Raw genomic sequence first — 17,019 nt, forward strand, 5'->3', positions numbered from 1 at the left:
AGTCTGTATGATATCATAAACAAACACATTTTGCAAATGCTTTTTTTCAAACAGTGCCTGCTACCTTTAAATATATGTATGTATCAGTAACACACAAATTACGTTGCTTATGCTTTTTTACTGAACAGTACACGAACGACATTCCTCCTAACGACATTCCTCCTATATATATACACACACTGCAGCTTACCAGGTCAAAAGTTATTGATCGCCTTCTTCATCTTCTTCCTGCACACTGAAACCATCGAAGTCCTCTTCTTCAGTGTCCGAATTGAACAAACTCAGGATCTCGTCACTCACTTCATTGTCGCTCTCACTTGAGCACACCCAGTACTCTTCATCATGCAGCAGTCCAGCTTTTCAAAACCCGTTGGTGATGATGGATGTTTTGACACGGCTCCATGCATTTAGTTGAGTGAAAGATGCTCTTCGCATGCAGCCTGTTTTGGTGAAGGATTTCTCGCTGCTCGTCATCCAATCCTCCCACTCACGGCGCAGTGCCACTTTAAATGCCCGGTTCACGCTGATCTCCAGTGGCTGCAAATACTTAGTGGTGCCACCAGGAATTACAGCTGGAATTGAGTTTGTACTCTTGGTGGCAGCTTTCACTGAATCTGTTATATGGGCCCTCATGCTGTCCATAAAGAGCAATGCTTTTTTTGTGTGAAAAAATCCCCCAGGTCATTTGGCATAGCACTCTCTGAGCCAATCCTTCATTAGGCTCTCCATCATCCAACCTTTCTTATTGACTTTCACCACAATTTCTTTTGGGAATTTTTCCTTTGGCATTGTCAGCTGCTTAAAAATCACCATCGCTGGAAGCTTTAGTCTGGATGCTGTGCACCCCAGAACACAGGTAAAATGCATTCTCTCATGGCCACTTGTTTTCAGTGTGATGGATGAGTCACCTTTTTTATTAACAGTCCAAGTGAGTGGCAGGTCAAACGTCAAAGGTACTTCATCCATATTTATGATATTTTCTGGCCCGATGGAATCCTTTGCTATCTTTGTTTGAGTGAATGTGCGAAAGTTAACAAGTTTTTCCTCATAGTCGGGAGGGAGCTGCTGACACAAAGTCATGCATGCCCTGACGGACAGGCCTCTTCTCATAAATCTAAAACACCATGATGGCCCACATCCAAAATCTTCGATTTTCATTTCAGTGACGATTGTTTTAGCCTTCAGTCTGATCTGCACAGTGGAAATACTGCAGTTTCTTGCTCTCCATATGTTAACCCAGTCTTCAAGAAAGTTTTCAAGTTTGAGCCATCTGCTATAGTTACCTCTGAAAGCTTTCGTTGTTTTTTTGCACTGACTCAGTTCTTCCTGCTGGCATCTCCACTGTCTCACCCTCGATTCATTTATGCCAAGTTTACGTGCAGCAACTCGATTTCCTTCTTCAACCGCCAGATTGACCGGCTTCAACTTAAAAGCTGCATCATATGCTTTTCTTCAAGTGTTTTCCATGTTAACGAGGGTGAATACAAATGACAGCTTTACAATACCGGTAATCGATTTGTGAAAGTGCTCTTGATTTATCGCACAATTTCATTGGACCTCTGTGACCTACTCATCAATTTGATTGGTCTACTGTTGTGAGGCAAAACGTTTTTTGCGGCATGACAAAATAAAACATGCATTAGCCGCACCATAGTATCAGCTACAATGTTCAAAGTGTGGGAAAAAAGTAGCGGCTTATAGCCCAAAATTTACGGTATTTTGTCTGGCTGTGAACAAGCAGCTGAAAGCCTTGTGATTTAATGACAGAAACCATCTTCATAAGGAGATCGAGCATATTTATAAAGCATATGGATATGGTTCTATATATTCTGCATTAAATCAAGAAATGCTGATGAGTGAAAATTTTGTAAATAATAATTGGTGTGGGTCTGATTCCCATTTTTTTATGTTGAGGGCTTATGTGCCCCAATATTGGACTATTTTCTATAGCCAATACACGATGAACACTTACAAGTTCTGTCACCACTGTAAGAGACAAATATACAGCAACACTAGGAACTTTCTAGGAGGTATATAACTTCTACTATCATTGGTTAGCTTTCACCTTTCTATGTTAGCATGGGTCAGATGGAATCCATTGGGGCACACTTTGCAGCCAGATATCCTTCCAGTTGCCAACTTTCACTGGTTTCCAGTAAAAAATAATATTTCTCCATGACCAGACACATATTTCACAGAACATTGGAAACAAAGAACACCACTTGTCTGACGGTATGCTTCTTTACAACTACTGAGTTGGGGACTATTGAAGCAAGCTTGCTTCAATACTCCTCACACTACCATGAAACTACTTACTTTCTCCCTCCACTACTGCTTACCTTCCTCTTCACCCATTCTACCTTTAAATTTCCTTGCATTATGATTTGAAATGCTAGATTTTTATCTCTCCACTCTGAAAACAGAACCAGATCTATCCAATATTTATGAGCTTCCGTTACTGGTTGCATATTTTTGTGAACTACATCTGCCAACATTATGAAGTAAATCTGAGTCCCCAGAAACAGCAGTTGGACCTGTAACACCAGACCTTCTCCCCTTTAATTTTTCTGTGTCTTTGTACTCTGTGTAAGTTTGCTCTGTTAAATAGCTATCTATATAATTATACATGAATATTAATTGTCTGAAATTTTTCAGTCTTTGCTTTCTCTCTATTTACATGTATACATAAATGTATATTTTATATATCTAACCCAAACAATCTTATTTCTTTATTTTCATCATTATCTCCATATCTGCTTACCTGGATTCCTCTTATAGCCACTCTTTACTCCAGAGCTTTGGTCCTTTGTAATAATTTTGGAATATAGGTTCAAATCATTTGAGCGCTACAAAGTGTTTCCTATATTGAGGATTTTTGGATCACATCTTTTGACTATATATATATATATATATATCATCATCATCATCATTGTTTAACGTCCGCTTTCCATGCTAGCATGGGTTGGACGATTTGACTGAGGGCTGGCGAACCAGATGGCTGCACCAATCTCCAATCTTGATCTGGCAGAGTTTCTACAGCTGGATGCCTTTCCTAATGCCAACCACTCCGAGAGTGTAGTAGGTGCTTTTACGTGCCACCGACATGGGGGCCAGTCAGGTGGTACTGGCAACGACTTCGCTCAAATGTTTTTACATGTGCCACCGGCACAAGTGCCAGTAAGGCGACATCTTGTAGTATGCCATTTAAAGCCCATACACTATATACAGCTACTTGATGTCATCAACAGTATGGCTGTAAGTGCCACTGGATTTACTTCAGGAATTCATTCATGTTCATAGAGTTTATAAGATATGAGAGAAAGAAAATGGAATTCACGAGACTCTTTATTATTCACTACAATCGTTTCAACCCATTATGCCCCAGTGCCTCATGGGTAAGATACTGTACAAACAATAGTGGTGCATCATAGATGTAGATGTGTCAAAAGGTACCTCACTTTTTAATCTCCGTTTTTGCTTATTTTCTTCAAAATACATTTTAGTAGTTGTAGTTTGCTACTTGACTATACAAGGAACTGGGTTATGATGTAGAATGCTCCTCATATAAGCAATAAGCTGACTTACAAAGGATCAAAAATAAAACAAAATAAATTATATATATACATATTATATTAATATATACAGTATATTATACATATTATACACATTATATTATATATTATATATATTATAAACATTATATTGTATGTGTATAAATATGTATATATATATATATATATGAAGACAGAGGGGGGAAGAGAAAGAGAAAAGTGAGAGAGAGAGAGATAATGGCTTTTTCTTTTAGTATACCAAATCCACTTACAAGGCTTTTGTCAACCCGAAAAGCTATAGTAGAGGATACCTTCCCTAGGTACCACACACTGGAACTGAACATGAAGCCTTGTGGTTTGGAAGGGAACTTCTAAACCACATAGCCATGCTTTATATATAACTCAACAAGACAAGTACTTGTGGTGTGCTCAGCCAGTTATACTATGACTCAATGAATAAAAAGTTCATTTGCTTAAAAAGGTGGAATACTCATAATCACAACTGAGGAATTACATTTAATATGAGTAGGGAGGAGAGAGAGAAACAGAGACAGAGACTGATAGACAGAGACAGATAGAGACAGACAGACAAGCAAAGACAGACAGACAACCTGAGTGCTTGTAGGCAGATAAATAGGTGCTGTTCATTCAATAATTTTTTTTTTTTTAATGGATAACAGAAGAAGGTAGAGAAACTGACCTTTGTGAAGTGGAACTGGAGAGGGTCATCTGTTGAAATAGAAACATTAAGTCCTCGGGCAAAATATTCCGGCAAAGGATTTCTGTGGTAATTCAAGAAAAGTGAATTGTTGCTGAGTGGTGACATGGCAATGCCAATCTGAGCCAGGTAGTAGAGGTACTGAAGAACTGGAACCTAGTGAGAAACAAATAATAATAAGATTCAGTGACCAAACTCATGAAACAAACTGCCAAAATGTTCATCTTACAGAATGGGTTTTCTGTTTTCTTATTTGAAAATAAAAAAATTATGCCATTAATTTACAAATATTGACTGTCACTTTGAAACTTTTGGATGCCAGGAATGACATCAAGTAATGGAGCTAATGTTGGATGATGTGGCTAATTTTGGTTACAAATTTTGGTCATGTAAAAGCGCCCATGCAGTACCATGTAAAAGCAACCGGTACACTCTGTAAGGTGTGTTGGATGCTTTACATTAGGAAGAGCATCCAGCCATAGAAACCATGGCAAATTAGACTGGAGTCTAGTGCAGTTCCCTAGTTTGCCAGCGATGGTCAAACTGTCCAACCCATGCAAGCATGGATGACGGACGTTAAATGATGATGATGATGATAATGATGATGATTGCCAGAAATTTCAGGGAGCAGGTAAGTCAATTACATCAACCCCAATGTTCAACTGGTACTTATTTTATAGACCCCGAAAGGATGAAAGGCAAAACTGACCCTGGTAGCATTTGAACTAAGAAAATAAAGATGGACGAAATACCACTAGGCATTTTACCCAGTATGCTAACAATTCTGTCAGCTCACTACCTTAACCCTTTAGCATTTAAACCAGCTATATATCTGGCCGAAATATTCTACATGCTTTATATTGAAACTAGCCAAATTCAGCCTCTCACACCTACCCTACAATGTTAATCTAAAAATAAACAATCACATCTTTAAAATTTTGAAGCTACAAAGTAATATACTCTTTACTCTTTACTCTTTTACTTGTTTCAGTCATTTGACTGCGGCCATGCTGGAGCACCGCCTTTAGTCGAGCAAATCGACCCCGGGACTTATTCTTTGTAAGCCCAGTACTTATTCTACCGGTCTCTTTTGCCAAACCGCTAAGTAACAGGGACATAAATACACCAGCATCGGTTGTCAAGCAATGCTAGGGGGACAAACACAGACACACAAACACACACACGCATATATATACATAACTGGTTGAAATCCTTCATCCTCAGCCGAAAGGAGGTAGTCACAGTTCTAGGACAGCACTCTACACCATATGAGATGTCATCGGGTGTACCACAGGGATCTGTCCTTGGTCCCCTCCTGTTTGTGGCATACATTAATGACATAGATGCCAATTTAAAGAATGCCACAGTATTGAAATATGCAGACGACATCAAGCTGTACCTTGAAATCAAGAGGACTGATCCTGATGTCTACAACTCTTTCCTGCAATCAGACCTAGACACAATGCAGCAATGGATCACAGACTGGCAACTGAAACTGGCTGTGGACAAGTGTACCACCATGCATTTTGGGAGAAAAAACCCTGCGTCCACATACTCCCTTCACAACACTGATATCAAGAAATCCTCTTGCGAGCATGACCTAGGCATCACTGTCAGCAGTGATTTGCGTTGGACAAAGCATATCTCTAAAATTGTCAAGAAGGCCAAGGGTGTCTTGGCATCACTCAGCAACACTTTTGTTAGCCGCTCTCCAGCCATCTATTTAAAACTGTATACAGCTATGGTACGACCACACTTGGAATTCGCATCATCAGTTTGGAATCCCTATCTTGCTCAGAACATTGACCTCCTGGAATCTGTCCAGAGACGTGCAACCAAATGCATACCCTCCATCAGACACCTACCATATTCTGAGCGCCTTGTTTCCCTGGGCATGGATTCACTGAAGCTCCGGCGTCTGGCGACGGACTTGGTAAACACCCACAAGGTTATCAACCACCTCACCAACAACAACACTGAACACCTTTTTGATCTCCATGTGTCTAACACACGTGGACATGCCTACAAAGTCAGAAAACAGCACAGCTCCCATGACTTTCGGAAACATTTTTTCACGCTCAGGGTTGCTGAAGCGTGGAATAAACTGCCTGCATCAGTTGTTGACTGCCATGACACTGCATCCTTTAAGGCCCTCATGCTTCCCGAAATCCGTCGAAACTACACCTGATTATATATACACTTTAGATGAGTTGTAGTGCACCTGAGCACTGTACACAATTATTATTATTATTATTTTATTTTATACGACAGGCTTCTTTCAGTTTCCGTCTACCAAATCCACTCACAAGGCTTTGGTTGGCCCGAGGCTATAGTAGAAGACACTTGCCCAAGGTGCCACTCAGTGGGACTGAACCCGGAACCATGTGGTTGGTAAACAAGCTACTTACCACACAGCCACTCCTGCACCTATATATGATTAAATTTAAGAAATGTGAATAAATAAACATCACTTTTGACAAAGTAATCTGACTGCTAAAGGGTTAAAGGCAAAGTTGACATCTGCGGAGTTTGAACTCAGAGCATTAAGCTGGAAGAAATGCCGCTACACATTTTGTCCATTGTGCTAATGATTTGGCCTGCTTACCGGCTATGATGTGGTTAATATTGTTTGGTATTTGGATTAACAGTGATTAGTAGGGTTAACATTGGGAGGGGATCTAATATTGGGAAGCAAGTTTAATATTGGGTGATAGGGTTAACATTGAGTCAAAAGGGCTGACATTGGGTGACAGGGCTAATATTGGGTGACACATCCAACATTGGGTTATGCACCTAAAGTTAGGTGACAGGTTTAACATCTTAGTCTTTCTTCTAACACATTCTCATCCTCATTCTCTCTCTTTTACCATCCCTTCTTCTATGGTCCTCTCTATCATATTGCCCAGAACAAGTGGAAACAATATGGAGCAGTGAGTTTTGGCTGGAAACAAGGCAATCTTTCTAGTGCTGTGCTAAGATAAAAATACATCCACTACACCCTGTAAAGTGGTTGGTGTCAGGAAGGGCATTTAGTCATAAAAACCATGTTAAAATGGAAAGTATAAGTGATACATGGTCCTCAAACCATCTTGTTCACACATTTTGTTTATGAAATGTATGAGTGAGGCCAATAAGAACTAACTCAAACTATAACAACACATGTTTTACCTCCACAAACTGAGTATAAAATGATGATGATGATGATGATGCTATATTGGTATATATTACTTTACACAAATGCTCTAATTTTGCTCATATAAATTCCTTTACAACACACACACATGCAAATGCTATTTCTATGTTGAGTACTCCTGCCAGTAAATATGTGTTAACCTGTTCTATGTGAGACAGCAAAATAGTTGTCTAAAATCATCCTTAATATTTCCCTTCATATCTCTCATAGTTCAAGACTTAACAACTCCCAACTGCTACATACACAGAAAAACTCTGGTTGTACAGGTGAATAATACTAATTACAACATTACACAGCAACACTGTTGTTATACAGGTGAGAGATACTAACTACAATACCACAGTTAGTCTGCTTTTATACAGGCAATATTGACTACAACACCACATACATATATTGTAGCTGTACAGATGAGAAATGATAATTTCAGTGCCTTGAGGCAATGACCAACCCTTACCATCTGAAAGACATTTACATAGTATTTACAATATCAAGGGTATGAAAACCATTTGGAAAAGACCAGAAAGTTCTTTTACCTTTCAATTTGCTGCTAGACTTTCTGTTTCTTCTCCAAATCATCCTTCTTTGCCAAAACTGCAAAATCTCTAGAACTTACTCCTAATCCCATATTACCTACAGGTCTCAACTTAGAGAAGTTGATGTTCAGCTGAGGAGGTTGATGTTCAACTTGAACACAACTTCATCAAGTGAAAGGGTTTGAAAATGATATCCACCTTCTTTGGTTAAATTACAATAGTAGCAGCAAACACAACAACGGTAATAATGATTTCAAGCATGGACACTAGGGTTGATTAGATTAACTATTATATTTATCCTAGTATATAACTGGTACTTTAGTTTTATCAGTCCCAGAATGATGAAAGTCAGCATCCACTTAATCAGGATTTGAAATCAAAATGTAAAACAACAAAAGTAAATACTGTAAGGTATTTTTTCTCGTTGTTCCACTACCCATTCTGCCACCCACCACAATTTACTACAACTACAATTACTACTACTAAACCAAAAGAATAAATCCCTCGTTTTATAAACAATATACGAGGAGCAGCAGTGTCTAGAGTAAAGGGAGATAACAGTGTCAATTTAACTTTTAACAAGAAGCAAGAAAGATTTTAAATTACTAGACTCAAATGTACGCTTAGATTAAAGAAACAGTGTTACATAATAATTATCTTGTGATAGTGGAGGCACAATGGCCCAGTGGTTAGGGCAGCGGACTCGCGGTCGTAGGATCGCGGTTTCGATTCCCAGACTGGGAAAACACCTAAAGCTTCACGAGGCTCCTGCAGGGGGTGGTGGTGAACCCTGCTGTACTCTTTCACCACAACTTTCTCTCACTCTTTCTTCCTGTTTCTGTTGTACCTGTATTTCAAAGGGCCAGCCTTGTCACACTGTGTCACGCTGAATCTCCTTGCGAACTACGTTAAGGGTACACGTGTCTGTGGAGTGCTCAGCCACTTGCACGTTAATTCCACGAGCAAGTTGTTCCGTTGATCGTATCAGCTGGGACCCTCATCGCCGTAACCGACGGAGTGCTCCTATATATATCTTGTGATAATAAAGAGGTAATTCTTTCCTAATGACATGAGCAAGCAGATGTGTAAATGTATCCAGAGTAAAAATAAGAAGTACTTCATTGTAACCTAAGTAGTACCTCCTTGTAATCCCATTACTAGAACTGGTTCATATTCATCCTTGTCATCAAATCTTCGATAAGTGTTCCACTAAATTGCAATGCTGAAGTTACATCATCTCATTGTTACTACAATATATCTCTCTAATTTGCAGTTGTCAATTTGGAAATCAGGATTGTTGTTGTATAGCTCCAGGTGAGCCCTAAATGAGATGTGCATTTAAATAGTTTCCAGCCAACCACTTATTCTCTTTTTTAATGCCTATATTTATTCCTTTGCTGAACCTCTAAGTTGCAAGGATGCAAACACACTCATACTAGTAGTCAAGTGGTGGTGAGAAACAAACACAGACACAAAGATATATAAACACACACACATACGTACACATATGCACACACGCGTGCATGCACGCACGCACGCACACACAGACAGACACACACACACACACATACACACACACACACACACACACACAAACACACATACACACACACACACACACACACACACACACACACACACACACACAGAGGAATATCAATGATAATTTTGGTGATCATCAGATCTAAGGGGCAACTTTAAGCAAGTAAGCAAGGACTATATTATGCAATGTGTTTCTACCTCATTAAAATCGGGATGAGATTTGAAACAGATTTGGCAACCATTTGTAGCAGGTTAGGTGACAATATAGAACAGTGGTTCCCAACCGGGGTCCATATCCCCCTGAGGACTCACATAAGATTTTGAGGATCCACACAACAAAATAGCAAATTGGAGATCTACAATAGCATTTTAAGGGCCCCTGAAGAAATTTTGCTTTTGATGTATATGTAGTGACTGTGCATGCAGATAAGGGGCTTCCAACAGGCCTTCCAGAAGACTACTCCCTGCACATGCATGAATGAAAATCACAAAATGGTGTCTGGAACCAGGCGTCACTACAAGAGCTTTCTTAACATGAAACCAATGGTAGCCTTAATCCAGAAATAAAGAATCTTTATCCACCAACGTGGTGATGAGCACTCACTATCATTGTTTGATATATATGTATGCTCACACACACACATGCACACAGAGAGGAATAGGAAACCTAAAGATTATGACAAAATATATTGAAAGAAGAAAGAAAAATTAGTACAAATACACTTTTATCAGTGATAATATTTCTTAGTATTATTTGTATTATTTAACCCTAGAAGTAAGTATAAGACAGTAAGGTGAGGTATAGCATATAAATTATCTTACTTTACATGTTATATGTGTCAAAGAAATAATCAACAATTAAAATATATAACTAGAATTTCCACCCATTAACACTTAAACAAATAGATATGTTAAGTCAGACATGGAATTCACTTAAAGTATTCTTTGTTGTTTAATTTAAATTGAGATCATTGACGTCGTCATCATCACCATAATAATCATGGTTACTATGCAGGTGATAACCGTGCTGGTGATGATTGTGCCAGCTTGGCTTGGACAAGACTTCTTGAGACAGTATTCTATGAACGATTGCTATTCTCAATGCCAACCCTTCACTTGTTTGTAAGTAAAGTATTTAATTCCACCAGTCTTAGACGCAGGGGTGGCTGTGTGGTAAGTAGCTTGCTAACCAACCACATGGTTCCAGGTTCAGTCTCACTGTGTGGCATCTTGGGCAAGTGTCTTCTGCTATAGCCCCGGGCTGACCAATGCCTTGTGAGTGGATTTGGTAGACGGAAACTCAAAGAAGCCCGTCGTATATATGTGTATATATATATATGTATGTGTGTGTGTTTGTGTGTCTGTGTTTGTCCCCCTAGCATTGCTTGACAACCGATACGGGTGTGTTTACGTCCCCGTTACTTAGCGGTTCGGCAAAAGAGACCGATAGAATAAGTACTGGGCTTACAAAGAATAAGTCCCGAGGTCGATTTGCTCGACTAAAGGCGGTGCTCCAGCATGGCCGCAGTCAAATGACTGAAACAAGTAAAAGAGTAAAAGAGTAAAAGAGTCTTCACATGTTGAACCAATGAGTTGTGAAACATATTAATTAAGGGGTGAGTGAATTAACAAATGTCACTGCTACCCCGCAAGCAGTGGCAATGTGAAGCATGCATACACACATACACACACACGTACATGTCATTGCCATTGTCATCATCATCATCTTTGTCGTCATCATCATCGTCATTGTTGTCATCATTTGGCATCTACTTTCCATGCTCGTATGGGTCAGGCAGAATTTGCTGAAGCAGATTTTCTCTGGCCAGGTGCTCTTCCTGCAACCAACTCTCACCTGTTCCTAGTAATCATGATTATTATGGTGGTGATGATGATGATGACGACAATGATCTCAATTTAAAGTAAACAACAAGGAATACTTTAAGTGAATTCTGTGTCTGACTTAATATATTTATTTGTTTAAGTGATAACAAGTGGAAATTCTAGTTATATATTTTAATTGTTGATTATTTCTTTGACACATATGACATGTGAATTAAGATAATAGCTATTTATAATGCTATGCCTCACCTTACTGTCTTATACTTACGTCTAGGGTTAAATAATACAAATAATGCTAAAAGCCAACCCTCACCTGTTTCTCTATAGCCAGACACGTTTTTCACAGAAGATAGGAAATGAACGACCTTTGCTAGTATGATAGTGATGATGAGGCTCATTTACAACCATCATGTGATGTCTAGACAAGAGTATAGACAAATGCACATACAAACGCAAATGCAATCATATATATACATACATATATGCATGCATATACACAAATATGCACACACGTATATATATATATATATATAATATATATATATATATATATATATATATATACACACACATACATACACACACACACACACACACACACACACACACACATGCACACACATATACAATGAACTTCTTTCAGTTCTTGCCTACCAAATCGACTAGCTTTGGTTGGTCAAGGCTTATAGTGGAAGACACTTGTTCGACATGCTGCACAATGGAACTGAACCCAAGACCACATGATTGGAAAGCAAGTTTCTTAACCATAGAGCCACAGAACCACAGGCTTTTGCACAGCTTCCAGCCACCAAATTTCACTCACAATTAGTCGACCCAAAGTGGGATTGAACTTGAAACTGCATAGCTACAAAGCAAACGTTTTAACTATACACTATACCTGCACCTACAGCCACACTTGGGCCTATACATAATGATACTAACAGCCTAGCGTTAGAACTCAATATACATATGCCTCAGAATAAAGTGATAGGTGAGTACAGAGCATGACATGAAATTAAAGAAATTCACATTAAGGGGACAGAAATTACATAATCAGCTTCATTAGCTAAGAGTTGTTTCTGCTATAAGGTGCAGTGCACTCAGAGATAAGTGCTTGAGCATCATCTCATAACTTCCTCAGAGTTTCTAAAATTCAAGGAAGCTATAAGGCGATGCAGAAGCACTCAGCTCTGAGTTCACAACATCTTATAGAAGAAACAGCTGTAAGGTATTGAAGATGGTTACATAATTCCTGTTATCTTGTCATTTCTTTAAATGCATATTGAAATATCTTTATCTTTTACTTGTTTCAATCATCAGACTGTGGCCATGCTGGAGCACTGCCACGAAGAACTTTTAGTTGAACAAATCGACCTCAATACTTATTTTTTTTGCTTAGCCTGGTACTTATTTTATTGGTCTCTTTTGCCAAACCACTAAGTTAGAGGGATGTAAACACACCAACACTTGTTGACAAGCAGTAGTGGAGGACAAACATAAACACAGGAAACACACACTTGGTCTCAAGAATTTGTCTTATGAAGAAAGGCTGAAAACGCTCGACCTTTATTCTCAAGAAAAACGACGGCGCCATGGTGATCTCATTCTTGCTCACAACATCATAAGCAGAAAGTGTAACCTCTTGAAAGAGCTGTTCTTCACTCCTGCTCCAGAGCGTCGGCTGCGAGGTCACTCCGAAAAGCTCTATCTGCGACGATTTCATCTCAATCGAAGGAGAGGGACTTTCTCCGTCCGGGTTGCGGATCCGTGGAATAAGCTGCTGGACGAGATGGTGAAGATGCCAACGACCGCTCGGTTCAAAGTCTCCCTTGACCACAAGTGGCCTGAACTCTTTACATGAACACCACCCTGTACATAACTCCATGTCCCCTTACATGGCCTTGCTTTTTGCTTTTTGAGCCAAAAATTAACTAACTAAACTAAACTAAACTAAACAAACACACACAACGATAGGTTTCTTTTCTAGGAAAATTCTTTATATTTTTGTTTTGTTAAATTTTGATTTGATGTGTCATGCTTAATGCGTATTACAAGTTCATGTGACAATATATTATCAGTCACAAATTTGTGTAACATGACATTGTCCTATGTCTCAGATCCATGTCACATTGATACTTCATTATTGGTTCATGTAACATTGATTTGTTGTTTGTTATGTCACAGGTCTATGTAACATCACACCGTCACTATCTCTCTGGTTCATGTAACATCACTTTGTCACAATAGTTAATGTAGAGTTGACTTTTGTGGTTTAGAGTGTGTGTGTGTATGTGTGTGTGTGTGTGTGTGCATGAACAACTGTGTAAACATACATGTACAGGCATGTGAGTGAGAAAGAGAGAGGGAGGGAGGGAGAGAAAGGGACAGAGAGACAAAGGGAGAGAGAGAGAGATTCTTCCTACTTGCACTGCTACAAATGTCAAATTGACAGATACAGACACACACACACATTCTAACACACACTCACACACATTTACTCTCTCATGCACACACACACACACACACACACACATTCACAAACATGCACTCACACGCATACCCTCTAACACACACTCACACACATTCACTCACATATACACACATTTGCACATGCACTCTCTCTCCCTCTCACACACACACACACACACACACATTCACAAACATGCACTCACACGCATACCCTCTAACACACACTCACACACATTCACTCACACATACACGCACTCGCACATGCACTCTCTCTCCCTCTCTCTCACACACACACACACATACACACACTTTTATATACAGACATACTGATAGAGATATCTGGTATGAATATATAAGAGTGTTTAGTTACCTTTCTGAGGACCAGTCCATGAGCAATGCTTTCACTGAGCATATAACCAGCCACCAAGTGAGTCACATTGCCAGCTTCTCCACAATGAGGCCGAAGGACAAATGTATTGAAACCACGTTCTCTGAAACAACAACAATGGATGCAAGTATGATACATGTAATAGATGTATGCATAGGCACAAGTGTGGCTGTGTAATAATAAACCACATGGTTCTGGGTTCAGTCCCACTATGTTGGACCCTTGGCAAGTGTCTACTACTTGGGTGCACTAAAATCTTGTGAGTGAATTTGGTAGGCAGAAACTGAAAGAAGTCTGTCGTGTGTTTGCATGTGTGTGTGTGTGTGTGTGTGTGTGTGTGTGTGTGCATGCGCGTGTGTATGTGTGTGTGTGTGTCTGTCTGTCTGTGTGTGCGTGTGCGTGCGTGCATGCACACGTGTGTGCATATGTGTACGTATGTCTGTGTGTTTATATATCTTTGTGTCTGTGTTTGTTTCTCACCACCACTTGACTACTAGTATGAGTGTGTTTGCATCCTTGCAATTTAGAGGTTCAGTAAAGGAATAAATATAGGCATTAAAAAAGAGAATAAGTCCTGAGATCAATTCATCAAACTAAAATTTCTCCAAAGTGGTGCCCCAGCATGGCTGCAGTCTAATGACTGAAACAAGAAAAAGATTTTAAAAATTGATCTATGTTAACGTAGGTTAGACAGGTCTGCAAATTCAGATGCAATGAGTAATTCAAGGTACATGCGTGGTGTTTAGGTGGAGTGTGAGAAAGTACCAGACATACCTAGGCGAAGATCAAGAAATACATGAAGAGAAGGGATGAAATCTGATCTCATGATGTCTGTTTTCAAATAAAGTACCAGATCTCTTTCAGAAATCCAGGGATATTATGCAATATCATGCAGGTATATTGTATCCTGCAGTGAGCAAGCAGACGTTCTTTTTGGAGTTGGTTAATTTGCATATGGTTTGTTATAAGTAGTTCTGTTCTATATATATGATGGGCTTCTTTCAAATTCTGTCAACCAAATCCACTCACAAGGCTTTGGTCAGCCCAAGCTTTGGTCAGCCCAAGCTTTGATAGAAAACACTTGTCCAAGCCTTAGTGGAAGACACTTGCCCAAGGTGCCATGCAGTGGGACTGAACCTGAAACCATATGGTTGGGATACAAACTTCTTACTACAAAGCTATGTCTGTGCCTATATATATATATATATGTATATATATATATATACACAATTGAAAAATAGGATAAAATCTTTATAAGAATTTATCAAGTAGTTAGCGTGAATGGTAGTTTTGACTTTAAGAGTCCCTCTTGGCGTGAGGCATTAATGTATAGTAATGCCCTTAATATAAATATAAATATATATATATATATATAAAATCCGATGCAGGATTGAGATTGTACAGCAACTTTATCTAATACAGTTCTATATTTAAGAGATGAGGAATTATGTACATTATTTACATCTTGTTTGTTGTTAAAACGTTTCGGCTGATATACCCGCCAGCCTTCTTCAGGTGTCTTGGGGAAATTTCGAACCTGGTTTCTCATTCCTAAGGTATATTTCGATGTTATTATTATCATTATTATTATTGTTATTGTTATTGTTCAGGTCACTGCTTGGAATCGAATTCGGAATCTTGGGGTTAAGAGCGTGGGCTACTAACTCCAAGATCCCGAGTTCAATTCCAAGCAGTGACCTAAACAACAACAACAACAGCAGCAGCAACAGCAACAGCAACAACAACAACAACAATAATATAAAAAAATGCCTTAGGAATGAGAACCCAGGTTCGAAATTTCCCCAAGGTACCTGAAGAAGGCTGGAGGGTATATCAGCCAGGTAGGAATATCTCAAGATGGATAGACAACTGTTAATGGCACCAAGGCATTTATAAATTGGTTACACAGAAGTGAGTATAAATACGATGATGATGATGATGAAGATGACAATGATGATAATAATGATGATGACAAGATAATAATGATAATGACAATGTGGAGGAAGAGGAGGTGGTGGTAGTGGTGGTGGAAATAATGGTGGTTATCTTACACTCGATCAAGGTAAATGATATGCTTTCTCTTAGAATTACACATACAAAGACTGGAAGATGAGGAAACATGACACATAGCTTACATAGGTCTTCAGTGAGAAGAGTTGAGAATGAGAAATCTATGTTAACAGAAAAGAGTGATTGGAAGTTACCTTATGTTAAGCAGTGAACTGTTGTTGTTGTTGTTGTTGAAAAGAAAACTTAGTTTTGTTGTATTTATATTTTTACTCATCAAATTGAGAAGAGAGGGCAGTAGCCAAGGCCTTCATCAACTTCAATAGACTGAGGAGATAGGAGGGATACAGCTAACAATCAATTTGAAAATTATTAACTGGTTTGTTAAACTGGAGAATGAAAATTATGTGCGGTCACAGACTTGTCACTAAGACTTAATCTCAACTTAGTAATGCTTGTCAACAACAACAAAAACAACAACAACAACAACAACACTAATAATAATAATAATAATAATAATAATAATAATAATAATAATAATAATAATAATATAATAATAATAATCATAATAATAATAATGATAATGATAAAGCTGACCTGCGGAATTGATTGAGGACGGTCATGTTAGCAAACATATAGTACAAATAGTAATTATATGGTGGGTTCTCATCATTGGTCCAGTTGCGTGGAAAGGGACTGTCAGCATCAAATACCACATGCTCAGATTTCGATTCATCATCCACAGAATCAAAACCTGAAACCTATAAAAGAAAAGT

The 17,019-nt window shown here is 38.8% G+C and overlaps 1 protein-coding gene and 1 long non-coding RNA gene across 6 annotated transcripts in view; one reads left to right on the forward strand and one right to left on the reverse strand.

The window, feature by feature from the left end:
• Positions 1 to 17,019, reverse strand: part of LOC115221479 (AMP deaminase 2-like) — a 126,072-nt gene that overhangs the window by 42,596 nt on the left and 66,457 nt on the right. For all 4 annotated transcript variants that reach the window (XR_005002866.1, XR_005002867.1, XR_005002868.1 and 1 more), the window contains 3 exons: positions 16,841 to 17,004; positions 14,219 to 14,339; positions 4,252 to 4,425 (listed from right to left, as the gene is read on the reverse strand). Coding sequence is in view for 1 of the 4 variants with exons in the window: in XM_029791670.2 (XP_029647530.1) it covers positions 4,252 to 4,425; positions 14,219 to 14,339; positions 16,841 to 17,004 (459 nt within the window). In the remaining 3 variants the exon portion in view is untranslated. The remainder of the gene's footprint in view (positions 1 to 4,251; positions 4,426 to 14,218; positions 14,340 to 16,840; positions 17,005 to 17,019) is intronic.
• The window catches only part of LOC118766956, a 42,646-nt gene that overhangs the window by 25,320 nt on the left and 307 nt on the right, over positions 1 to 17,019 (forward strand). The window lies entirely within an intron of this gene.

Source organism: Octopus sinensis, linkage group LG18 (genome assembly GCF_006345805.1).
Source record: "Octopus sinensis linkage group LG18, ASM634580v1, whole genome shotgun sequence".
Lineage (NCBI taxonomy): Eukaryota > Metazoa > Mollusca > Cephalopoda > Octopoda > Octopodidae > Octopus > Octopus sinensis.